A 26,982-nucleotide genomic window follows, 5' to 3' on the forward strand; every position below is an offset into this window, starting at 1 on the left:
TGGAGGTAGAGAGACTAGTTGGGAAGCCAAAAAAGTCGAAGCAAGATAAAATCTATGCTTGGGTGGTAGCAGCAGGAATGGAAAAGGAAAGGTTTTATGAAACATTACTGAAGAAGACAAGACCAACTTTGATAACTATATGCGAATGGAAAATGAAGCAAACACCTAGGTTTCAAACTTTGGAGAAAGAGAATTTAGTGAGCCATGGAAGAAGGTGCAGATTTAGGACAACAGACAGATTTAGTTTGATATATATGGCTTTGAAGGGTCAGCAGAACACTCCGAAGGACACAGTCAGCAGACAGTTAAAATTAGGTTCTGCAAAAGTAAGTATGTAGCAATAGATCACACATATGATCCAGTACATGGCCACTGTACAAAGCCTGGATGTCCTCTACTTTCTCCTCCAGTCAGATCAAACCATCTGTAGTTCCCCTACAGAGACAGTTTTCTCCCATCTCTACCACCAACAAACTTCCCTATAGAGCCAGATACCCTACTTCATACCTAGTTAATTCCTTGTCATCTTTCAGAATACTCAGGTATCATTTTCCCAAACCTTACTCCTTTCCCACCAGGAGGATAGTACCTACATCTTACCTCTCTATGTTTTAGCACCTAATTTTTAGCAACAGGCCTAAAATAGCAGCCATTTAAAGACGGACTGAAAAAAAGGCTTGGCGTGTGTTCAATAAGCTTTCAAAGGAACAGGATCCTCTTAGAGGTGACCGCTAGAGAAATGAACTAGGATGAGATTTCCAAAGGAAAGAAAAGAAAAGAAGTGGTCCTAAATACAGGTATTCATCATGGAACATATTCATTTAGGAGTCAGTTCCTGAAAATGCTTCTCAACTTCTCTCAGCCTCAAATACTTCATCTGTAACACAATTGTTACCTACCCCACAGGTGGCTGGTAAGATTAATACAGGCACCTAGTATAAAAATGTCTGGCACTCAATTAATGTTCCCTTCTGTTCCCCATCCCAACCTGAAAACATGTTAGAGCCTGCTTGTTTCTTCGCAACTTTAGTAACTACTACAACGTGAAAAGCAATCTGATATAGAAAAATAATGGGTATTTGAAAAAGGGAGGCTAAACTTGTCAGATGCTCTCCCTTAGAGCAGTTTTGTCCTATCTCAACACTGTTGTTAATTTTGGCTAGATAATTCTTTATTGTTCTAGGGAGCTTCCTGTACGCTGCAGAAAGTTGGGGTTTTTTTGCTTTTTTGTTTTTGTTTTTTTCACTGCAGAAAGTTAAGCAGCATCCTTTCAACTCTGCTTACTAGGTGCCAGTAGCACACCCTACCAAAATGTCTCCAGACGTTGCTAAATGTCTCCTAGGAAGCAAAATTTCACCTGGTTGAAAACTACTACCCTAGAGCTAACTGAAATTCTCAAAGTCCTAAGTCCTTTACCTGACATCTACAACATGTCTCATACATTTATTTTTTCCCCACTGATTGATTCTACACATTAAATTTTGCTTAGGCTTTATAAGCCATTCCCCTTAAAAATCAACCAAAACTGGTAGCTAGTCCTTTAACTGTCAAGCCAGTCATCATAGATAATGCATTCAGGCCAACCACTCAGGGCATTATCACACTGCAACCCTTAAAGCCAAATATAATAAAAGTAGGAATAGCTAATCCCAAAAGGTCTTTACACAAAATTAAGAGATTTGTTCAAGTATTCAAGCGTCTAATCTTTTAACTTCATGTTACAAGTGGCCCTAAGCAGATATGATATAAAATGAGTTTATATAAAGAGTTTCCAAGTCTTTGTTTTTAAGTAAGCTCTTTGCCCAACATGGAGTTTGCACTCATGACCCTGAGGTCAAGAGTCACTTGCTCTAACGACTGAGCCAGCCAGGCACCTCAGGACTTCCGTAAGTTTTAAGTAAACACTAATGACACATATGATGCATTCTGTATATTTAAGATTCTGTATATTTAAAATTAAATATGATATGCCTATATGTTGCAACAACAGAAAAAGTTATGTACATTAACAAAAAAAAATAAGCAAAAGTAGAGAAACAAAAATTGACTTAACAGTTCACAAGAGTTTTTGGATAACTGTTTGAGGTTAGTTAAGTATAGCATGGTAATTAAGACCACAGACCTGGAATCAGACTACCTGGATCAAAATCCCAACACCATCACTTACTAGATGGGTGACGCTTCATCAACAACATCTCTATCAGTGTTTCCTCCTTGGTAAAATGAAGATAATTATGGTACCTGCCTTCTAAGGTTGTTGTGGGATTGAATGAGTTAAAATAGGTAAACTGCTGAAACGGTGCCTGATACATATGTAAGTATTAAACATTATTATCATTGTTTTTAAGGATACATAAGCAGAGAGAAGTGTTTCTTGGGTGGTTATATAAAAGTAGAAACAGTAGAGTCAAAGAATGGACTTTCACCCACTCTGGATTCATATTTCCTTAACTAATTATTTCATTTAGGCTTCAATTTCCTCATTTGTAAAACAGGAAAGTGTTCTGAAAATGAATTAGCATAAGGGAAAATCTAAGGGCCATATGTTTAGTGGGATAGTGGGGAAAAGTTACATCTGTCTTCCAAATTGGTAGAGGAAACTTTGTGAAGGATGTAATTTTAAAGAAATAACTCTAATAATGTACAAAGAGGGAAAGCAAATGCCTTGAACCCAGGTAGGTCTGATTCAAAAAGCCTGTGCTTTATTTACTCTATGGATTGAAACCTTAAAGTAAAAATAAAACATCCTGAGTTGTCATAAGAAAAAATTTATTTTTTTTATAAGGTAAGCATACTAATTAAGGGTAGTAGGAATACATTAAAGGCACTGGCAGGGATTTGACCACCATCCATTCAAAACAGCATGAAAACACGACCAGGGCCCTAACTGACCTTTTCTTTTCATTTATGAAAGCTTCATTCTTTCCGGGGGTGAAGACGGATGATGTTGGGAAAAATAGACTTGTATCATCAAGAAACATACCAATACTTTTAAATCAATTTATGTCTATTTTTAGATAGAAAAATCAATGTCTTCCAACAAACATTTCAAAATCATCCAGGACTGTGCATGTTGTACATTACACTTATTAGGAGAGAATACTTTAACAATTTTTGTAAGTTGCAACATCACACGTGAGGCAAGTCGGTGTTTGGAGCAGAACTGTTTCAACTGCTGCCAAAAAGTGCAAAGAACAAAAGAAAAATCAACATTTCCTATCTGTTCAACCAAATTCCGCCCCCGCAAAGCCTCGGAGGCGGGGTATCTGGGTCCCTGCAGAGGGTCTTCAAAGGTGTCAACTTTCAGAATATGTACAAAAGGAAGGTCAAGGCGCCCTTTACGAAAAATCCCCAAGAATTTTGTCTTCGCCCCACGATAGAGCAGTCGCAGGGCCTCCTCCTCGTTCACCCCCAGGCCACCCGCCCCAGGGAATAGAAGGCGGCAGCAGTGGACTCTGCTCTGGTCGGGTCTGGTCCTCCAGGGTCACACCAGCCCAGCCAGGAGAAAGCTCCCACGTGGCGCCCCGAGCCTGCCCATAGGCGGCTAGGTTCTCCCCAAGCCGGCGTTCTGATTGGCCAAGAGCAGCCGGAACCGCTCCGGAGCAGGCAGCTATTCGACCAAACTGGGCTGGCGCCGGGCGAAAGGTCACAGCCTTGTGGACAGATCCCCGAGCAGCCGGTCCTTGCGCGTTGGCCCCACGCCGGCAGCGAGAACACCATTCGCTGGCAGACCCGCGCAACCCCACGTGGGCCCTGGTTAGCTACGGGCGCCGTCACCCTCCACCCTACGTCGAGTAGCGCTCACCTCAGCGCTCGGGGCGCCTCCACCTTCAGCTTTTTGGGTTTCGGCTCCTCTTCGGCCGCAGCCATCTTCGTGCTCCCACCCCACTTAGGCTCTGGTGTGCGCCCCACCCCTTCTGCTCTTTGACCCCATCTCCTCCCTTTATCACCGCCTCTTTCTCCCCGAACCCCGCCTCTCCTGACTCTTTCCACTCGGTGTCTCTCCCTTCCACAGCCATTGGCCCAGCCCCTTTCTGGCCCCGCCCACCCGGCAGTAGGGGGCCCCCAGACTGAGTTAGGCTGCGTACGAGCGCCTGAGTCCACATAGTGCGAAACCTCCCTTTCTTCTAGATTCTGGGTGATCTAGAAGATTTAGATCCTAAACCTCACGAGACATCTTTCTTCTCATGCAACGTCTTTCCGCTTATTTAATCTTTGCAGTACTGTAGCCCCAGTTGGTTTCTTTGAAGCTGTTAGGCAGGCAATCTATTGGGCAACCCAGCTGCGGGGTCCTCGCGGCCTTCTCAGCTGCCTCCGCCGGGGTCCGGAGTGGACCTGGCGCCGAATCAGTGGCTGGCCCAGGTGTCGGGGTGAGTGTGGGGGCGGCGGGGGGGGAGACTGCGGACAGGGAACAGCTCGAAAACTGGGGAGCAGGCTGAAAAGCTGGGGCTGCGGACTCTAGTCTGAGCTGCGGGAGAGTCTCCGATGCTGACCGCGCCTCTCTCTCGGCCTTCCGGGCTTTCTTGCCGGCAGGGCCGAAAGGGAAAGGTGCACCTGCATCCTGGCCTTCTCGGGTCCCAGGCCCAAGAGGTTCAGATTTATTGGGGTCCGTCTCCGTGCTTCGGCGCGGGAAAGAGATCTTGTCACCCACGGTGAGCTGGAGTTCCAACAACTTGGACGTCAGCTCCAGGCTTCTGATTTGGAAGACAAAACCCCTGATTAACCTGAACAGATGTCCTGTTAGAGGGTGGCGCCTGAATGAGCTTGGGGTAGGGAATACCGTGAGGAGGATGTTGCAGTTCTTCAGGAAAGGTGACAGGAATCTAAACGGAGTATGGAAAAGTGATGAGCTCTGTGGCCGGTTGGATTTGTTGGGTTTGGATTGTGCCCGAAGTTGAAGTTTATAGCCTATATGATTAAGAAGATGGTGCCATTAAAATTAGGAGATCTTACATGAGGAGGAGGAATTTTGTGGAACTTGGAATATATCCAGTTTGAAACCGTGGCTTAGGTGTGGATGGTAGAAAGATTAAAAGGGGGCTAAGGGGGGAAGGCTGGGAAGTAAACCGAAAAGAAACTTTGAAGGTGAGAACCAAATCAGGTGATATTTCACGTAATAAGGTAAGAAGTATTTGTTTTGGTTTGGTTTGGGGAAAGTTTATCAATGACATGAAATGCTGCAAGGGCCAAAGGAGCAAGTTGAAGTCTGAGGCTAGGAAGCTGGATTTGATAATTAGGAAGTCATTAGGCCATTAGGCTTTAATACAGTTAGTAACTGGTAGGAGAAACTGCAAGTGTAAACTAATCCTTTATCATTTGGAGCAGGAAGCAAAAGATTATTGAGGATGTTAAGTCCCTAAGAGGATTGGGGTTTGTTTTAAAGAATACAAGGCACATTGTGTTTTGGGACAGAAAGCAAGTAACCAATGTGTAAGATTAAAGATTCAAGAAAGTGGAGATAAGACGCAAGAAGAGAGAGAATGGAGTGGGCTCAGAATTACAAATGGAAGGATTAGTTTTGGAGAGGAAGGAGGACACTTTCAAATCAGACCATAGGAAAAGCTGGGGAATTAGGTGAATGAGGAATTACCTGAAATTTACGTATCTTTGGTAGGGAAGCTCTCTTTGCAGTAAGGTTAGTTTTTCTTACTAAATCTTAGGATTTTTACAATATTTCTAAACATTCACCATAATATACTATTGGAGTTCCCTGCAGAATAGATATTTTTTAAGCAGCCCAATAATATCTCAATGCATGAGTGGCAAATGGCTTTTATAGAGAAAAAGAATTCTCTCCCCCTCTACAAATGATCTCACCTGTTACACAAAGAAATTAGAAGCAATCATCTTCCTACAACCAAATGTACAAACCTTCTTCCCTTTCGTTTAAAGAGGAAAAGTGCCCAGGGGTACTTGGGTGGCTCAGTCAGTTAAGTGGCCGCCTTCAGCCGGAGTCATCATCCCAGAGTCCTGGCATAGAGCCCCCCACCCCCGTTTCTTCCTCTCCCCACTCTTCTCCCTCTACCCCGCCTGTGCTCTCTCACACTCCCTCCCTCTCAAATAAATAAATAAAATCTAAAAAATAAAAAGGAGGAAAAGTGTCCCTTACTAAGGAAAGCATATTCTTTCATCTAGTCTCCCAGTACCATCCTTGCTTACCCTATCAGTATCTTCTTTTTTTTCCCATTATTTCCTCTCCTACATTATCCACCTTTCCCCTTCTACTCACACATTTCCTTCAGCAATTAGAAATATTCTTCCTTAACTAAGTGAAATACTCCCCATTTATTTTCATGCCTTTTCATCCTCTTCACAGCTAGAGTTCTTGAATGTATCATCTACTCTCCTTATCTCTGATTTTCCCAATTCTTGTTATTTATTTCTTAGCCCATTTCAGCCTGTGTTGTTCCTGCATTCCACTGAACTATCACTAAAAGTACCTTTGCTAAGATCACCAATGTCCTCTATGTGTTAAATCATAAATTCTCAATAGGGACAAAAATTGCTTCATGAGGTACAAAAAAGAAAAAAATCATAATCTTTATATATAAAACAGTATATATATCGTGCATAAGGAGATATACAGATATATATTATGTAATATTAAAATTTTATGGGGGAGGATGTGATTGAAGGGGAGTCTGAAAAAGCCCTCAGCAGGTAATTTAAAAAACAAAACAAAACAAAAAACAGACATTTTCAGTTCTTTTTTTTTTCTTTTTTTGTTCAGTTCTTCTTGTAGCTTGACCTCTTTGTGCCATTTAAAATGTTTTGTATTCCATTCTTCTGAAAACACATTAACACACGTTGGTTACTAAAAATCGTTAACCCCCACCCTTTTTTATTGCTCTTCGGCCACATGTTCTCAGCTTTTTTTTTAAGGCCTACTTCCTTAACCCACTTGCTATTTGGGTGTTGGAGTTCTTTCCATAGCTGTCTTCTTAGTATGTACATTCTCTCTTTGTAGTTTTTTTCTCCTTGTAGCTATAATTCCCATTAGCAAAAAGTCATGTTTACTCCTAAGTGTGTCTCCAACTCAGCTTCTCTTTGTAGCACTAGACCTACATATCTAATAGTCTTTTGAATATATCCATTTGGGTCAAATATATCCAGAATTGGGTCAATATACAGGACCAGGGCTAAGTGCCTCATTTTTCCTCTCATCACCCCCCAAATCCACCTAATCTGCTCAAACCAAAACAGTTCTCTTATCTTTTTATTTTATCCATCCCTGCTGTCAATTCTGTAGTCCAGGCCATTACCATAATTTATCTCTGAACTGGTGTCCTGTTATTCAATTTCCACAGTACAATTTCTCTTAAAACTGTAAATCGGATTTCATGAGTTCCCTGCTTAAAACCATGAAAAACTGCACTGAGAATTAAGTGAACCAGTCTCCGCTTATCTCCTTCCCAGGCTCATCTCGCCACTTCCTTTCACCTCCTAAGATTGCTAAATTTTTTTTTTAAAGATTTAATTAATTTATTTATTAGACAGAGAGATCACAAGTAGGCAGAGGCAGGCAGAGAGAGAGGAGGAAGCAGGCTCCCTGCTGAGCAGAGAGCCCGATGTGGGGCTCCATCCCAGGACCCTGGGATCATGACCTGAGCTGAAGGCAGAGGCTTTAACCCACTGAGCCACCCAGGCGCCCCTAAAATTGCTAAATTTATACTGGATTTCTTTACTTGCGTTCTCTGTCACCTCAAAGATTTGTGGAATTTTGAAGGACACTGTATTTCCCCTGTCATAATAGGAATTGCTTCTTACTGTATTAAGTTGTTTGCCTTCTTTGGTGAACTTTAAACTGTCTGAGTTCAGAGGCTTTGTTCATCTTTCTGTCCCCATTACTTACCATATATAAAACATAAAACTACTTGTTGAATGAATAAATGGTTAAAATACTGTCTGAGAATCAGAGAAGCTAGATTCTTCCCTGGTCTCATTCTCTTACCTTGCCCATAGGCCCTTCCTTCTATCCCTCTGTTCTGTTTTATGTAAAAGGAATACATTTTCTTTTTGAGACATTATTCCAAGGACATTTTGACTAGCGGTCTTCGACTTACGCTGAGGTTATGTCCTGAAAATACTGTAAGTCAAAGATGCATTTAATATACCTAGACCTACTGAGGCTTAGCCTAGCCTACCTTAAATGTGCTCAGGACACTTAACATTAGCCCACAGTTCAGCAAAATTACATAACACAAAGTTTATTTTATAGTTAAGTGTTGAATATCTTATGTAATTTGTTGAAAACTGAAGTGAAGAACAAAATGTTTGCAAGTGTTATTTTTGTTTACTCTGGTATCAGGTGGCTGACTGGGAGTTGCGTCTTGCTGCCTCTGCCCAGCATCTCAAGAGAGTTATTATGTCGTTCTCCCAGAAAAATCAAAATTTGAAATTGAATGTGTTTGCACAATTATAAAGTAGAAAAGTCTTAAGTCAAATTGTAAGTCAGGGACCATTTGTACTATAATTGCATTGTTTATGAATCATCAGGTTGACCGTTCAACATTGGGTAGGGAGGATTTATGAAATATTTAAGATGCAAAGTTCTGATGGAACTTTCTCACATGGCTTTAACATAAGCTGGTAGCATTCTGTTTTCTGATTCAAAAGTCACTAAAACAAAAAGATGGTTGTGGTTGCAGTGAGTGTGTAGCTTTACCGGAAGGTTTATTAGAATGATGAAAGGAGTAACTGCAGCTATTAAAAGGATAAGCAACTAAAGAAACAGGCTAATTTACACTGCCACATGTGACATTTATTTGATTGTTATATGCTTTAGGCTCTTGATCATAAAGGAATAGAAGAAACAAGCTCTCTTTTCTCACAATAGAAGGGTAAGGTGGGTTTTAAAGCTAAGCACTGTTGAGAGCTACAAGTGTTACGCTTTCATCTGAGCCCTAAGGAAACAAATCCAGATTTAACTTGCTGTATTCTTCAGAGATTAGAACTATTGCCAACAAAAACAACTTTGGTGCAAACTTCCTGGAAAGAATTTTTCACCAGTTTAAGAGGATGAATAGAAACCTGGCCTCCAAAATAAAGGAACTGTGAAGTCACTTGCTGCAAGAACAAGCAGCTCTTCTAGGGAATACTGTGACAGCAAAGTTCCACAGATCCATATGAACTATACCTTCTATAGGATGAATGGTTTACGAAGAGAACTTATGTCAGCTCTTTTAAATATAATGTCTGCTCTAAATAATTTATTAGAACACATTTTGGCTTCTAGCTACATTAAGAAGCCCATCCTTCAGCTCTTCTTAAATTATAAACTCAAAGAGCATATTTGTTGCTCAGTCCTGTATAGTAACCACCAGCTACATGTAGTTATATACATTTAAATTAGTGAAAATTAAAACTTCAGTACATCCATTGTATTAGCCATGTGTCAAGTATTCAGTGGCCACCTATTACTAGTGGATACTATATTGGACAGAAAAGATGTAAAACATATCCATCATTGCAAGAAATTCTGTTGGACAGTGCAGCATTAAAGTATGTTCCTAATAATTATGTATGTACTTATAATTAGTCTCCAGGAACCCAAGATTCACCCAGACCTGGGTTTGAACCCTAGCTCTTATACTTATTGTGTGATCTGATTTAACATTTCTAAGACTTCATGATCTTATCTGTAAAACGGGGGTAAGCGCAATATTTATAACATTGAGTCATGAAGATTCAGTGAGATAATGTAGGGAAGTGCCTAGCATAGTGCCTGGCCCACAGTAAGTACTCAGTACCTTTTAGATATTATTAATTTATTTATTCTTAATGAATAAAAAACTTGGAATAGAGCTAAAAATTTAATTTTGTAAAGAATACCATATTCCATAGCTGGCTCACTTCAAGTGCTCAAATCTGAGTCTCTGAGTAGGTTACAGTGTTCTCCTTTCAGCTATACTTGATATTTTAGATGAAGATTTAATTTTAAGAAAATGTGTCATAATATAAATTTAGTTGCAGATCTTATCATTGGATATTCCTGTTTCTTTTTTTTTAAGTGTATCAACAGAGGTTATAGTTAAAGTCGGTAGCTTCTATACACAAGTCTGTATTCTAGTGACACTACTTAACACTCAGATAGAAATATAAGGCTGACACAAAGCAAACCTGTTAAAGCATCTGACTAGATAAAGAAGAAAAATTTAACAAGTTTCAATATTAATCTAGAAAAATTTAGTAGGTCCAAAGCCTAAGGGTTTATTGCTGCCAACTGGCAGTGATTGCTTGGCTCGATAGAGATGGCTTTGAACAAAGAAACATTTGTTTGTTGCTAATGAACAAGAACCTAAAAATGTTAACAGCATTCATAGTTATTAATACAGTAATTACTAAAACACATCTTAGTAATTAGTAATTACTTAGTAATTTATGTAAAAACTTCTGAACATGTGCCAAACGGGAAGGGGAAATCATCACCAGATAGTCCTTAAATGTCAGCTGCTTTCATAAAATAAATTACTTGCTCTCAAAAGAACTGGTCAGGTTGGTGTCATTGTTTTCTGAACTGAATGAATCCATTCTATAAAGTCTTCCTTTCCTCTTTGGAATTTATCTTCATCAGAGAAGCTATATGTATTCATTTTAAATATTTTACAGTTGGACTCTACTTACACAATACATAATTTTGAATTAGTGGACCACTAGGCTAAACACCTGGTAAGTGATGTTATCTACATAAAAGAAGGGAACGCCTTAAGGTAATTAAATAGTTTTCTACTGTCCTCCATTTGCAAGGATAATAAAGTTTTTATTTGAAATATAGTTAGCACTCAGAAAGTTACATGTCACAATGTAAAACCCAATGAATTATCACAAAATGAATACAACTTGTAACTATCATCTTGATCAAGAAATAAAACATTACAAGCACCTTAGGAAATATCCCCCATGCCCCTCTTAGTCACTGTCCCCACTCTCCATAAAAGATAGCATTTGATTTCTCAAACCATAGATTAGTTTTGTCTGTTCTAGAATGTCATATAAATAGAATCATACTGTATGTATCATTTTGTATTTGGTTTTGTTTGTTCAGTATTGTGTTTGTAAGTTTTGTCCATATTTGCTTCATGTAGCAATAGCTTGTTTTCATTGCTGTATAATAATTCATTTTCATAGTACACTATAGTTTATTTTTCTATTGTACTATTAATAAACATCTGAGTTCCAGGTTTTCGCTGTAACAGTATATTTTTATACATGTTTTTGGTGCACAATTGTACACATTTATGTTTAATTCACCTGGAAGTAGATTCATGTGTCACAGTTATTAAGGATATTTTTTAAGTGAAATATAATTCACATGCTATGAAACTCATCATTTTAAAGCATACCATTTAGTAGTTTTTAGTATATTCACAGAGTTGCACAACCATTATCTCTAATTCCAGATGTTTATCACCTTAAAAAGAAATGGCAAACCCATAACCACTAGTTCCCCATTCTTCCCTTCTACCCAACCCCTGGCAACTACTAACCTAATTTCTGTCTCTGTAAATTTGCTTATTCTGGACATTTTATAAAATGAAATCATACAATATGTGACCTTTTGTGTCTGGCTTCTTTTACCAAGCATAATGTTTTCATGGTTCATTCCTTTTTATGGCTGAATAATCTTCCATTGTTGGAAAATTATTTACCCATTCTCAGTTGATAGACATTTGAGTTGTCTCCAGTTTTTGACTATTCTGAGTAATGCTGCTAGGAATGTTTATATACAAGTTTTTGTATGGACATGCATTTCCAGTTCTCTTAGTTTTATACCTAGGAGTAGAATTGCTGAGTAATTTGGTAACTCTTACCTTTAACTTTTTGAAGAACTCACTGTTTTCCACAGTGTCTGTACCATTTTACATTTCTGTCAAAAAGTATGAGTGTTCTAGCTTCTCCACATTCTTGTCAATACTTGTTACTGTCTGCATCTTAATTATATCTAGCCTAATGGATATGAAATGTTACCCCCATTGAGATTTTGATTTACATTTGAAAAGATGTTGAGCACCTTTCCTTGTGCTTATTGATCATTTGTGTGTATATTTTCTTTGGAATAATGTTTTGAAATTCTTTGCCCACTTTTTGTATTGTGTTGTCCTTTTATTAAGTGTTCTCTTTATATTCTGGATAGTAGTCCCTTATAAAGTATGTGTTTGCAATTATTCTCTCATTCTGTGGGAGTCTTTTTATTTTCTTGATAATGCCCTTCAGAATACAAAAGTTTTAAATTCTGATACAAGTCCAGGTTATCTGTTTCTTCTTTTGTTGCTTGTGCTTTTGGTGTCATCTTAAAAAATTATCTAATCCAAAGTCATGAGGACTTAATAGATACCTTTTTTCTAAGAGTTTTTAATAGTTTCAGCTCCTATATTTAGGTCTTGATACATCTTGAGTTAATTTTTGTATATGGCATAAGTAGAGGTCCACATACGTTCTTTTGCATGTGGGAATCTAGTTGTCACAGCACCATTTGCTGAAAGACTATTCTCTCTCCCACTGAATGGTCTTGGTAATTTTATCAAAAATCAATGACCATATATGTATAAAGGTTAATTTCAGAATTCTCCATTCTATTCCATTGATCTATATGACTGTTCTGCCAGTACCACATAGTACATTTGTAGTAGCAGGTTTTGAAATCTGGAAGTATGAGTCCTCCAGATTTTTTTTCAAGATTGTTGTGGCTATCCTTGGTCTCTTTCATTTCTGTATGAATTTTAGGACCATCCTGTTAGTTTCCACAAAAAAAAGGGGGGGGGGGCAGCTGGCATTATAGTAGGGATTACATTGACTCTTCAGCCAATTTGGAACGTATTGCTATCTTAACGATATTAAGTTTTCTAATCCATGAATGTGAAATGTCTTCCCATGTTTTAGATATTTTTAATTTCTAATTTTTTGCAGTGATATTCTGTATTACTCATTCTATACCAATAATGCTCTGTACTGTTCTATATTAATGATGCTCTAATACTATTCAATGTACTTGCTCTTGTGTTAAATTTAGTCCTAAATATTTTGATCTTCTTGATGCTCTTGTAATTGGAATTGTTTTCTCAATTTCATTTTCAGATTATTTATTGCTAATGTGTAGAAATACCATTGGTTTTTAAAAGTATTAATCTTGTATCCTGCAACCTTGCTGAATCTGTTTATTAGCTATGATTTTGTGCATGTGAGCGTGTGTGTGTGTGTGTGTGTGTGTGTGTGCGCGCGTGTGCGTTCCTTAGGACTTTACATAGACAAGATTTTAACATCTGCAAATTGAGGTAGTTTTATTTCTTCCTTTCCATTTTGGAAGCCTTTTGTTTCATTTTCTTGCCTGATTGCCCTGGCTAGAATCTCTAGTACTATACTGAATAAAAATGATGAGAGTGAACACCATTGTTTATTCTTGATATTAAGGGGAAAGCTTTTAATCTGTAGTCATTAAATATGATGTTAGTTATGGGATTTTCACAGATGCTCTGTTCTCTTGAGGTTAGGATATTTCTTTTTCTAGTTTGTTTTTCTTGTAAACAGGTGCTAGATTTTATCAAATGATTTTCCTGCATGTTTTGAAATACTTTTTTTTTTGTCTTTTGTGTAGATTGTATGTTATATTGATTGATTTTCATATGTTGAACCAATCTTCCATTCTTGGAATAAATCCAATTGGTGTATAATCTTTATATGGTGCTGGATTCAGTTTGTTAGTATTTTGTCAAGGATTTTTACAGCTATTCTTAAGTGATACTGGTCTGTAGTTTCTTCTGATACCTTTGTCTGGTTTTGGTGTCAGAATAATACAAGGATACTTTTTGATGTACACTAAATTTAAACTTTTTTCCCCCCAGAAAATGATCCACAGTCTATTTCTCATAAACTGTTCCGGTGACATATTTCTGGAGAAGCACTGGAAGAGTGTTGTGAGCCAATCTGTCTGTGATTATTTCTTTGAAGCTCAAGAGAAAGCTGCTGATGTTGAAAATGTACCACCTGTCATTTCAACACCTCATCACTACCTCATCAGTATATACAGGGACAAACTCTTCTTTGTGTCTGTCATACAGACTGAAGTGCCCCCTCTCTTTGTAATTGAGTTCCTACATCGAGTTGCTGACACTTTTCAGGTTGGTTATTCATCAACTCTTTTGAACCTAAATTACTCAAGTTAGTTGGGGGTGGGACACCTAATCATATTCTTTAATTATCCAGCTTTTAATGTGTCTTCTGTCTCTCTCTTCTTTTCAACTAAACACAAATTCATGAACCCTTCTTTTGTAGGGTACACAGCAGTGCACATGGCTACTCAATTCACTGTTTCAGTAGAACCCAGTAATCTCATGGTCATGGAAACCATATTTATATGTATTACAGGTTATGTCATCAGGAAACTGTAAAGCCCTCTACATACAGTTCCTTGAATGGTCCCAGGATTTTTATTGGTTATGTAATCTTCTAATATTTACATTTTATTATCTTGCTAAGTGTACCAAATAATTGAAAACATACCTGTGTTTTGGGGGTATCTAATCAGGGCAAATTAAGTTTATAGTTCACATCCTAGTTTAATGTTTCATAGTCCTCTCTGGATTAATCTGTAATAGGAATTCAGTTCATTCTAAAAATACTAAGAAAATATTGAGGACTAGAACTATAGAGGTTTTTTTCACTCTGACTGACATATTTTCAACATCTTAATCAATGAATTATGCCACTGTAAGTTTATCCTTCTGAACAGAGTGTTTAGAAAGCCTTTCTTCATGCGTTCCATTGTGCAATATTTTGTACATTTTGTTAAGGACTATTTTGGTGAGTGTTCGGAAGCTGCAATTAAGGATAATGTGGTCATTGTATATGAACTCTTGGAAGAAATGTTAGACAATGGATTTCCACTGGCTACTGAGTCTAATATTTTGAAAGAACTGATTAAACCACCAACAATTCTCCGTTCTGTCGTCAACTCTATTACAGGTAAGGTGAAAACATGCTGCATTCGGAACTGAGCAATTAAAACTTTATAAACAACTCCTTGTTGCTTATGATCTTGCAGATACTAAGGTAGTCCAGTTTGGTCAGAGTTAAAGTTAGTGGTATTGTTCAAATGAATGTGTATTTCTTTTCATGAGGAAACTAGATCTTAAATGATAAAGAAAACTTGATTATTACCCTTTGATTAAAGACCACAAAAACATGATTACTATTACTTAACACTAAATAATATGACTGAATAAATTTTCCCAGCTAATCCTAAGGAAGCCAATATAGTGAAGCTATAGAAGGGAAGCCTATATGTGAGGCTACTTAGAACATCTAATCTATTTATAGACTGCCATTTTACTATTTAAAGTAGTATTAGTTTATGTAATGTGATGAAGATGTTAACTAACACTATACTTGGTAATCATTATAGCATATAAGTGTATCAAATCAACATGTTGTACACCTTAAACTTAACACCATGTTATATGTCAGCGGTCTCTCAATAAAAGCTGGGAGAAAAATAAAAATTAATAAATAGCATTATAAAACTGGCTACCCAGTATGAAACTGTTGCTACCCCCAAATTACTAGGAAATAGAAAATTTAAGACTCTCTACCACAGAGGACATATTGTCTTCTCCAAGTCTTTCTGTTATACATGTAGAAGATCTATTAAACAAAAAGAGATAGGAAATTAATCTATTTGTGAGATTTCATGCACTGTGGGCCTTGTACTTGTGTTACAAGTTTCTAATTTTTGTTTGCTTTTTGAGTATAGCTAGAAATTAGGTATGTCCAGATGACAGTATTTTTTGAGAGTATTGAAGTCTTCCAGAGAAAGATTACTGTCAGATGTTACATGCCACACCAGCTACAATTTCTACCATTTTAAACCCCTCTCCAAGTGTATTGACCTAAAAAATGGGGCAAGAGAGGCCTCTGAAAAAGCTTTATTCATCTTCTGTATAAGGCTGAGCACTGGGAGAAATTCAAGGAAAGATAAGATGGAGTGTATGTGCCTAAAAGTTACACTCTGGATGGGAGATTGGGGAAAAAAAACTTAAGTACGTAAATAATATAAGATTATAAAAGGCAATTCCATACTTTATGAATAATACAGTGCCACTGGAAAGTACACATAATATAGTATTAAGTGGGAAAAAAATAAAATTTACCTAAAAATCTACAAAACTATAAAAATTTCTCTTAATTGCACATAAACATTCATACAGACAAAAAAATTCTAAGATGTTTTCAATAATGACCATCTCTAGCTAAGGAACTACGTACTTTTTTTTTTTTGCTTTATACTTTCTAATTTCTAAAACATGTATTTCATAGTTACTAAAATATAGAATGAAAATATATAGGTTATTAAGGCAGTACATTATGGAATTAAAGAGACTAGTTCAGTAAATGAATTGTGGTGCTTGGCCCAAGTGCAGGACCCTAGAGAATCAGCAGAATTTAGGGAGAGCAGGAGGAATAAGAGCATTTTATAGATGGAACTATATGAGAAAAAAACACATACAAAATGAAAAACATTGAATTGTGTGAATTCATTTAGCAGGAACAGAGCTGTTTTTTTAGCTGAGTAATGAGATCTAAAACTTAAGAGTTAAGTTGAGGAAGTTCTTGAATAGTAGGCTAAATATTTAGTTTTTATCAAGCCAGTGTGGAAACATTGTAAGTTTGAACAGGAAGGTGAAAGCAGTGCTTTTAGAAAATTCTGGGAAGCTAAAGGTTTGGAGAAACAAACACCAATCATAATTAGACTGTAAAGTTACACATACAGTATGATTGCAACTCTATTTTAAGGTGCAGTCGAAAAAAAAGCAAACTTATCAAAATAGAAAAAAATAAGTGCAACTTATTTATGAGGGAAATGTTTAAAGAAATATACCAAAATGTTAATGGTAGTTGTATTTTGGTAATAGGAAGCTAGATTCTTTTTAGCCCCTTTTCTGAACTTTCCATGTGTTACTACTAAGCATGCACTACTTTTGAGTTGGAAATGTAAATTAACCAAAATGTTAAATATGTCACAGCTCAAGGGTATGTTTTGGACAACCAGACTTATTTTCAGACGTATGTCAATTTACCAGTAAATTAGCCAGATATTAAACATTAGCCGTATTGCAGCCATATGTGTGTGCTGACCTTAAAATGGGAAAAGGCCAGAGTGTGTTCTTCATCCAGTTACTCTGCTGAGGCCTGCTTGGCAGCATGTCATGTAGAATTTAAGCTGAATACCAAAGGGCCTACTTAGCACTCTGTATTCTCAGTGGAGACATTTTATCGGCAGGTTTTAAAACAACTAGACTCTTTTCTTCATCAGTGGCAGCAGGACGAGATTTGTTGTTGAGCCACTGGAATTAGGTTAGGTTACTGTTAACACACAGGAAGCAAAAGATAAGTAAATGAATTTAACCTGGTTTGGCACATAGAGGACCACGTGGCCTATTTCTGTCTTCTAGAAATTTGATCATATTGGTATGGCTATATCTCCAGCAGTTCTGGAAACTATCCACAACTTCAATGAAGAAAAACCCAGACATTAAAGAAGCAGCTATAGTATTCTTTTTTTTTTTTTCTGTTTATTGCTTTTCTTTTTTCATTTTTAAAGTAAACTATACACCCAATGTGGGGCTAAAACTCATGATCCACAGGTCAAGGGTCGCACACTCTACCAACTGAGCCAGCCAGGCACCCCTGTTAATAGCTTTCCGGATCACCATTTTATGCATTACCTTTGCTTTCTCTTTTTCCGGCTTTCTAGGCAGTAGTAATGTTGGGGACACACTCCCCACTGGGCAGCTGTCCAACATCCCATGGCGCCGGGCAGGGGTAAAGTACACAAACAATGAAGCCTATTTTGATGTCGTTGAAGAAATAGATGCAATTATAGATAAATCAGGTAATTGCGTGCATGTGGTTTTATTTGGGAAAACAGTTGAGCTGACATACGCTGAATAGAAAATTGAAATCCCTTGGTAGTATGGTTTCAGCAGAAAGGCATTCATTTCCTAATGGCTTAAAAATCTGTTTATTTTGCCCAGAGGTTACATAGAATTTTCATAACTACTAGCTGAGATCTGCCAAACCTTTGTAAATCAGATCTCATGCTGCCTCACTTTAAACTAGCTATTACCCTTTATGCTTCTCCTTCTTCCCATTTTTTCAGCATTTATTGTTTATCTGCCATGCACCATACTTTTGCTACCACTGTATATGCAGTACTTGTAATAAAGACCCCAGACAAAACAGCAGTACTGTATTAGAACCACAAAATTTTATTAAAAACATTTAGTCCAACCCTCCCATTTTATACTTAAGGAAACTGAGGCTAAGAAGGGTTTAGTAATCTGCTTAAGGTCACACAGCTAGTTGGTGTGTGAAAATGAGCTATCGTGAATTAATTGCCACTATCTTTTCTTCAGTGGGTGCCCTTTTCATTATAAAATTCCATCATACAGAGTAATAGCTGTACTATTATGGAATAATGGCTCCTATTTCTTAAAAGTTAACAGCTTAGTCCATTTCAATGAGAAATTTTCCTTATTTTTAAATTCCATCAAAAAATATTTTAACTTCAAACACTTTTTTTTTTTTCTAAAAGGGAAAGAGTTGGGGGAGAGGGCCAGAGGCAGAGGGAGAGAGAGAGAATCTATTTTTTTTTTAAGATATTATTTATTTATTTGACAGAGAGAGAGGGATCACAAGTAGGCAGAGAGGCAGGCAGAGGTGGAGAGGGTGGGGAGGGGGGAAGCAGGCTCCCTGCTGAGCAGAGAGCCAATGCCAGGCTCGATCCCAGGACGCTGGAATCATGACCTGAGCCGAAGGCAAAGGCTTAACCCACTGAGCCACCCAGGTGCCCCGAGAGAGAGAGAATCTTAAGCAGGCTCCACACCCAGCTTGGAGCCCAAGGTAGGGCTCGATCTCATGACCCTGAGATCATGACCTGAGCTGAAACCAAGAGTCAAACGCTTAACTGACTGAGCATCCTGGCACCCCCAAAATATTTTTATTTCATATCCAACAGTCTTACAAGGTTGACTCCACAAAGATAGAGGCAGTTTTGACATTCCTTAGAATTACCGCCGTCCTACCAGAGTTAGGTGTGGGCCGTGGTACTTAGTGAAGAAGCTGATAATAACCAATGTAATGGATCCCCTGTCCACTAACTTGTTAGTAGATATGCAAGTTTCATTATGTCTGACACCCAGAAGGTGTCTCCATTACTTCAGATACAGTGATTGCTCTAGTATCACTTTCTTTCTTTCTTCAGGATCTACAGTCTTTGCAGAAATTCAGGGGGTCATTGATGCTTGCATTAAGCTATCTGGAATGCCTGACCTTTCTCTTTCTTTCATGGTAAGTTTTGTTCTCTGCATGCCTACTATATATGAAGTGCTAAATGAAATGATAAATACTGAGAGATGTTTGTATCTTAGATTATAAGGATTATCTCAGAAATATTCTAAGATTTATTTTTTAGAGAGAGAGAGAAAGAGCACACACTTGAGCATGAGCAGAGGGAAGGGTAGAGGGAGAAAAAGAGAGAGTCTCAAGCAGACTCCATGCTGAGCCAAGAGCCCGACGTGGGGCTCGATCTCACAATCCTGAGATCATGACGTGAGCCAAAATCAAGAATCAGCCACTCAACTGACTGAGCCACCCAGGCACCACCTATCTCAGAAATATTCTTAGCCAGCCTCCCAAGACGTGGCTTGGGTAGTGAGCATGGCCTTTATAGAAGGCTGAGGAGAGGTCTCCTGGGTGTGTTAGAAGAGGCTTAAACAGCTAGCTGGCTTTTGCAAATCTGTAGTCTCACTTACTGAATTATTATTTGCTTTGCTGGTATGAAAGGTCATTGATCTTTTGCATCATTTTAGACTCAGCATGATACACTACTAAGGAAAGAAAACGGAGTTCTGATGCTAACTTGTCCTGTCCCACATATAAAATATTTGTGGGGCTCCGGGATAGCTTAGTCAGTTAAGCAGCCAGCTCTTGATTTGGGCTCAGGTCATGATCTCAGGGTCCTGGGATCGAGCTCCACATCAGGCTACCTGCTTGGTGGGGAGTGTGCTTGAGGATTTTCTCTCTCCCTCTCCCTCTGCCCCTTCCCCCACTCACCCACACGCATTCTCTCTCTCAAATAAATCTTAAAAAATATATATATATATATTTGAAAGCCTTATGAAACCATTAAATTTGTATTACTGTGGTCATAGTAACAAACTCTTAACATGACTGTTTTATCCTTAGGGAGTATATAATTTCTCATAGTATCTGAGTAGAGTTGCCATATTCCATGCATTCTGTGAATACTGCCGTCTTGTTTTCCTGGCAGAACCCACGACTTCTAGATGATGTCAGTTTCCACCCCTGCATCCGGTTTAAGCGCTGGGAATCTGAAAGAGTTTTGTCCTTCATTCCTCCAGATGGAAATTTCCGGCTCATATCATATCGTGTCAGCTCACAAAAGTATGTTGATGCATCAGCTAGAGATCTGCTATCATGTATCTGTGTGATGGGTAGTCACCTTACCTTTTTCATTCTGACCGTTGGATACTTGAATTCATCACTGCCCCCTTTAGCCATGGCTCACCAGGAAACCTAGGAAGAACTGGTGAAAATATGTATCTAAAATAATCAGTATACCTTAAATATGAGAATATAAAGTAGTAGTAAAAGAGACTTGTAAAACATATACCTGAGAACAAGCAAGCATTTTTGACTTTGCATAAGCTATGCAAAACCTGGAACCCATGCCATAATTTTACTGCGGTCTGTAGACTTCATAGCTGACGGAAGGAGCTCCAGCTCTCTAGGCTATCTCCCAACTAACTGACTTCAGGTCACCCTTTTGTGTACTAAGGTTTAAATGAATTGGCATTATGGTTGTAAATGGTTTGTCCCTTGAAAATATCAGAAGGTATTTGTGTAATATCAGATGGGACTCAAAAGCAGAGGAATTATTTCTTGGCTCTAACCACACAGGGACTGTTTTATTTAGGATAATTTAAAATTATCTTTTCTGTGGGATCTTAATTCCTTCAAACGAGGGCTATTTGCCCCTGTTGTTTATACTATCTTTTTTTTTTTTTAAGATTTTTATTTATTTATTTGACAGAGACACAGCAAGAGAGGGAACACAAGCAGGGGGAGTGGGAGAGGGAGAAATAGGCTTCCCGCTGAGCAGGGAGCCTAATGCGGGGCTCGATCCTAGGACCCTGGGATCATGACCTGATCCTAAGGCAGACGCTTAACTGGCTGAGCCACCCAGGTACCCCTGTTTAAATTGTCTTGATTCCTAACTTAATGTGCATACTTATTGCTCAGAAATTGTGTGATTCCTCGTGTGGTGGTACTCATACCCTCTGGTAAGTACCAGTGAATGCTGAGTCTCCAGTTCTAAGGGGTATATGGCCCTACAGTGGAGTCAGAGTTAGAGTAGGATACTCTGGACTGAGGTTTCCAGGTTCCCTCAAGAGCTGTCTCACACCATTAATTATGTTTGTGGTTGTGTCTGTCTTTCTCTTTTCAGTCTAGTGGCAATACCAGTGTATGTGAAACATAGCATCAGCTTTAAGGAGAACAGTTCTTGCGGTAGATTTGATATTACGATTGGACCAAAGCAGAATATGGGGAAAACTATTGAAGGAATCACGGTAACGGTTCACATGCCAAAAGTTGTGCTGAATATGAACCTGACACCAACACAAGGCAGCTATACATTTGATCCAGTTACCAAGGTACAGCTCCCTCTAATCAAGAGTGAGCAAATGTTTCTGCAGTCTTTATTTTATGATGGCAGGGAGGGCGGAAGAAAGGGTTTAAAGGTCCTAACAAGACCTGGAGAGCATACTGTGCTGTGCTCTCGCCCCTGGCTGCGGAGGGAATCCCGTATCTGCTGCTGAGATGAACCAAAAAATAAGACTCATTCTGTTATCCTTCAGAGTGTGCCTTTCCTCATCCACTGGTAATCTAGAGACATACTCACTGAGGAAGTAGATGTAAAAACCTTTTTAGAAAGAGAAAAACAGTATCTGGATATAAGAAGTTAGTATTGTAGTCTCTTAATTGTTAAATTTTCTGTAGTAATTGATCATTACAAACTTTCTTTTTAATTTAAAAGCACTGTTCACACTCCTCCATAGGGGATGCTGGCTAGGAAAGCTGCTTCTCACCGTATAAAATAAATGTGCCTCTAGCAATGGGTTTTCAGAGAAATTCTAAAAGATGGTTTCCTCTCAGCTTTCTGCTTGGGTAAAAAGTATGATTCTTTTCAACCGCAGAGACATGGAACTGCCTGAAAAGTGAAAAGGCATATTTTTAAATAAAATCATTGAATGTTAAAGATCATCTAGTCCTGTCCTAAGGATTTGAAGAATCTCCCCAGAGATTACCCAGGGCTGAGAAATGAAGGCAGAGCTCCAAATCCCTGGCCCTTCACCTTGGCTTCAACTGCAATAGTTTCACTTTCTTGACTAGTACTGAACTTCCGCACTAAAGATTTTACTTGACCAAGGAAAGCTAAAAAGTTTAAAAAACACCAATTTAGGTTCTATTTTCTCATGTTACAGCAAAGTAAACTGAGGCCCAGAGACTTACAGTGAAGGTGGTATAGTAGGAAGAACATTTCAAATCAGATCAGGTTCGAATCCCAACCTTGCCTCTAAACTAGCTGTGTGACCTTGAGCAAGTCATTTGACCACTGAGCCTCAGTTTCTTTGTAAGAAGACAACAAAAGCTACATCACAGGCCTCTTTGAGATAACGAATGAATAGTGCTAAGCGCAATGCTATATCCAAAAGTAGGTAGATGCTCTACAAATGTTGGTTCTCTGCCCTTGCCATTCAGAGTCACAGAACTGATTTGTGGTAAAATCCCATGAAGATCCCAGGTCTCTTGTTTCCAAGACACTATACTTCATTCTGTACAGAAGTTTATGGTGCCTTTGAACATTTGTGCTTAGTAAATGGTTCAGATTGTATTTGTTTTTTATTTCTTTTTAAGGTACTAACATGGGATGTGGGAAAAATTACTCCTCAAAAGCTCCCAAGTCTTAAAGGACTGGTAAATTTACAGTCTGGAGCACCCAAGCCAGAAGAGAATCCAAGTCTCAACATACAGTTCAAGATCCAGCAGCTTGCTATTTCCGGTAAGGACAAGTTTTGACTTATGTTTAAGGGTGAACTGAGTTCTGCTAAGGTCAGCTCTCAGGAGCTTCAAAGGGTAGGAGCGCTCCCTCTTTAGAAAGAACAACAGCTTGTTTGCCTGCCACCCTGGGCTGTGGGGCCATCCTCTCAGGTACGATGATTTTGCAGAGCTCCTTATTTCACACAGCTTTCTTCCACCATGCCCTCCTCATCCAAGCACGAGGGAAGGAGTCATTCATACTCACAGGAAGGACTGTCCTTCAAAGACATTCCTGGCCCACATGGGAATCTAAACTAAAGACATCCTCCCACAGTGCTGTAACACATGAATAGTAGAAGGGAGATTGCTTCCAAATGGTAGAAGGGACACTGCGTTAATGTCAGATTTACTGGATAGTGTTCATTGCTAAACAAATAATTGTTGGTTGCTGTGGCCAGGAAAATAATTTGTTCCTTTCCGTACCTGTTCTTTTTTACACAGGCTTAAAAGTAAACCGCTTGGACATGTATGGGGAGAAGTATAAGCCATTTAAAGGAGTCAAATACGTCACGAAAGCTGGAAAGTTCCAAGTGAGAACATGAGAAGAGGCCAAAATTCTTCAAGATCTGTTTGTTTTCCTAGTGTCATTATAGTTTATTACTGTTAGGTACCAAGTGGGTGGGAATCCATATTCTAGTCCAAGCATTCCTGTTGAGCTACACACAGCTAACGAAGTTGCTTAGTAATCAGTGTAGGGTTCTGAAGAGGTTTAAGCTAAGGAAACTTTGAATGACTTAGCTTATTTTTTTATCTTTTCAGTTAGGAAGATTCTGGAGGTGATTGCCTCTATGGGGGGGGGGGGTGCTCAGCTGGAGGCTCCACATTGTAACAACAGTAAAGGCAAAAGGCTGCAGTGATAACCTCTCCCCTAAAACAAGTGAACTGATCTCAGCAGGAGCTGTCTCCATCTGTAATATGATGTATCACAAGTGCAGCCCAGCGTCACACCTGATCTTAGCCGTCCCAAATCAGCATCTGTCCCAACAGAGGAAGTTCCCCCCACCCCAAGAAGTTTACAAAAAACTGCCTCTTCAAGTGTTTGCCTTATTCAGCTTTTCACTTGTGCCATTAAGCAAGCACTGTAGCAAAAGCCACTTCCACTGGCCCAGGCAGGGAGCCCCATGGCTTCAGGCTCCATTCTCACTGTACTTGGTCTTGTATTTTTTATAAATAAGATTTTTACGTAAAGCTCAGATTTTGATTTACAGGGACCTTGCTGCAGGAAGTACCATCTCCGTTTTGTGCCACTAGTTCAGCTGTTAGATAGTATAGTCAATATCATTTGTATCAAAGGGGCGAATGCTTTAAGGCAATAAAAGGGAACACTACTTCTGCTTTTAGGAAGTTATTGCAAGCACAAGCATTTGAAATTTGAAGCAAATTAAAGCATCAAAGCAAAACTTAAGTGAACTTTGCCACCTTCATGTTTTATTAAGCTTATCTACACCACTTAAACCATTGTTAGCCTAAAGGCCTCAAGCCCTCGTTCAGCAAAAGCAAGAAAATGTGCCTGCTTCACTGTCTTCACTTTTTTTTTTTTACTTTTATCTTTTTTATTGTTGTTCTTAAGGTCTTGAATTTACCGGCATCCCTTGCCTTCAGGGGGAGCTCTCTTTTCATAGTGTGTGCTTCCCAAGGCTACAGTGGCCAATAGGTTCCTTCCCGAAACTTGTCATAATTGTTATTTGAACATCTCCACTGTACTGACAAAAGTACTTGGAAGTACGTGATATTGAGGCAGTAACAAGATCCTCAGTAACACTGACAGAACCATCATCTTGGTTGGGAAGTCAGTCTAGGGTTGTACCTTTCACTCAACTTCACTGGCTTTGAAGTCCTTACCCAGTCATTTTGCCTCATTAGACACGAAGAATGAAGAAAGGCTGAGAGATACAAGTGCTTGTTCTTCATGGTTCCCACTTTTTCTTGCTTATGCTGTTAGTTTTCTTCTTATGACTGACTCCATTCTCTTCTTTCGTCTTGGCTTATAACTCCCTTTTCCATGTAATGCTAAGAATGGCCCTTAAATTCATCCCATTCTGCTGTCAAGGGCTAGTGGTCACTGCTGCTACAGAGAGCCCACCAGACAGCAGCCTTCTTACCTTTGCCTGCCTAGGGTACCCAGCCCACCTTTCATCTAATAGGAAATGGCACTTTTTGCAAATTTGAAATTTCTTGGGTAACCAAATCAGCTTGGCAGCTAAAATCAAGATGTTGCCAAATATTTATTTCCTTTGCCTAAGGTTAATTACCCAGTCTGATTGCTTTAATTTTTAATGTCTTTTAATGTCCTATCTCAAAAGGACAATCAGTACATTTGCTTTTCTTTCTGTGCTACCTTCTCTTATATATAAAAAAGCAGATTATATGCCAAGAGTCTGTTGTCTCTAGCAATTTCTGCTATAACTTCCAAGTAGACTGTTTCCTTTTACAATTAAATTATTGTATTTATTAATTTGAATCCAGCAAATCCTTTCTCTAATCTGGCTATACTGTCAATAAAAAGGTGAAAGCAACAAGTTGATTTTTTAGCTTGACTGTTGATTGAGTGTTGTCAGATGGGCACGTGTCAGCGTCACAGCAGGGTAATCATGACCAGATTCTGTTCTGTATCATCACATAAGGTGTAATGGTTGCTGCAAAGCACTTGCAAGTGCTCCTCTCTTCACCTCAGTGTGTCAACAGCCACAGATACTTTCTCTGAGCATCACCCTCTGGCCAGAGACTGAGCAGCAAGTGGTTGTAGTTACTCTCCCTATCACCACCACCACCACCTACTAATAACAAAGATCCATGAATACTTAGTAGTAGCAGAATATTTTTCAAACACAGAATCCAGCTAGTTTCAGAATGGCCCCTTTTTATAAATTCTTAAAGGATATCTCCTAAGAGCAAATGAAGATGCTCATTTTCTGCATAAGGAAGTTACCATCATTCAGAGAGAATTCATGTCATGGGTTTATCCCTAAAGTACAATAGAACAACCCTTGGAAGATGCTGGTCTTCACTGTGTCCTCTGTTTGAGAAAACAACTAAAAAATATAATGCAGCAGGAAGGCGGCACCCATGAACATATGGTGAGTAACAAAATGAGAGCAGAATTTGTTTTCAGATATTGCCTAGTCATTCCATAGCCTTGGACATTTCTCTTGAAATCCAGCAGTCTGGAATCTTGCCTCCCTGGTCAGCAACACTTCTAAATCAGAATAAATGTAGTCCGCAGCACTCTCTCTCTTTAATGATCCCCTTTCAGATCCAGAAAGTCAGGCAAAAACAGTGATGTGTACCTTCTAATCCCAAGTACCTACTCCAACTTTTGGTCTGTGCTTCCTCAAGCAAGAGGAATATGTCCCCAAAGCTAGCTCGGCCTTATAGTCCTGGTGGATCTCTGAGAGCCCTATCGTTCTACTTTGGGCTTTGAAATATAAAAGCAACAGACCCGTGGTATTCTTGTACACGTAACAGCTGCAGCCCCGTCACGGTGACGGTCCCCACGACTAGCTGGCAGTGTTTAAGATGACAACAGACTACTTCAGCCAGAGAATGAGCCACATCTGGTGTTTTCCTCCTCTTGTTCACGCCTGTCACCTCCTCCTGGTGTAAAATCCCCAAAGTTGGGCTTCAGTACGCGGACCCTCATTAGGTAGATAACGCTGCTGCTGTACAGTACTAGTATGCTGTTCATCCAGTTCAACACATGGATTAAATAAACCTCTTTGGTTTCGAGATCCTGAAGATTAGTTTCATTGGCTATTTTTCAAAACAAAGGAAAAAGCTGATCTAAATGTTTCTGCTAAAATAATATAC

The 26,982-nt window shown here is 38.9% G+C and overlaps 2 protein-coding genes across 3 annotated transcripts in view; one reads left to right on the top strand and one right to left on the bottom strand.

Annotated features, from left to right (window-relative positions):
- ADK (adenosine kinase) overlaps positions 1 to 4,020 on the bottom strand; it is a 523,602-nt gene extending 519,582 nt beyond the window's left edge. For both annotated transcript variants that reach the window (XM_080822506.1, XM_080822503.1), the window contains exon 1: positions 3,806 to 4,020. In XM_080822506.1, coding sequence (XP_080678632.1) covers positions 3,806 to 3,870 — 65 coding nt within the window. In that variant the 5' untranslated portion in view covers positions 3,871 to 4,020. The remainder of the gene's footprint in view (positions 1 to 3,805) is intronic.
- A 270-nt stretch (positions 4,021 to 4,290) lies between these two features.
- On the top strand, positions 4,291 to 25,704 carry AP3M1 (adaptor related protein complex 3 subunit mu 1). The gene is made up of 9 exons (XM_080822509.1): positions 4,291 to 4,370; positions 13,839 to 14,114; positions 14,787 to 14,958; positions 17,747 to 17,884; positions 19,256 to 19,341; positions 20,324 to 20,457; positions 21,521 to 21,728; positions 22,993 to 23,137; positions 23,617 to 25,704. Exons 2-9 carry the CDS (start codon positions 13,842 to 13,844, stop codon positions 23,715 to 23,717), a joined length of 1,257 nt encoding a protein of 418 aa, XP_080678635.1. The 5' UTR covers positions 4,291 to 4,370; positions 13,839 to 13,841; the 3' UTR covers positions 23,718 to 25,704.
- Positions 25,705 to 26,982: the final 1,278 nt, after the last annotated feature.

The sequence above is a fragment of the Martes martes genome (genome assembly GCF_963455335.1).
Source record: "Martes martes genome assembly, chromosome: 14".
NCBI classification, from domain to species: Eukaryota; Metazoa; Chordata; class Mammalia; order Carnivora; family Mustelidae; genus Martes; species Martes martes.

Excerpts from the sequence above, each read along its gene's own strand:
- AP3M1 (XM_080822509.1), top strand. The coding sequence starts at position 13,842 with ATGATCCACAGTCTATTTCTCATAAACTGTTCCGGTGACATATTTCTG. Across the intron at positions 17,885-19,255 it reads TGCAATTATAGATAAATCAG|GATCTACAGTCTTTGCAGAA; the intron begins GTAATTGCGTGC and ends TTCTTTCTTCAG. Across the intron at positions 19,342-20,323 it reads ACCTTTCTCTTTCTTTCATG|AACCCACGACTTCTAGATGA; the intron begins GTAAGTTTTGTT and ends TTTTCCTGGCAG.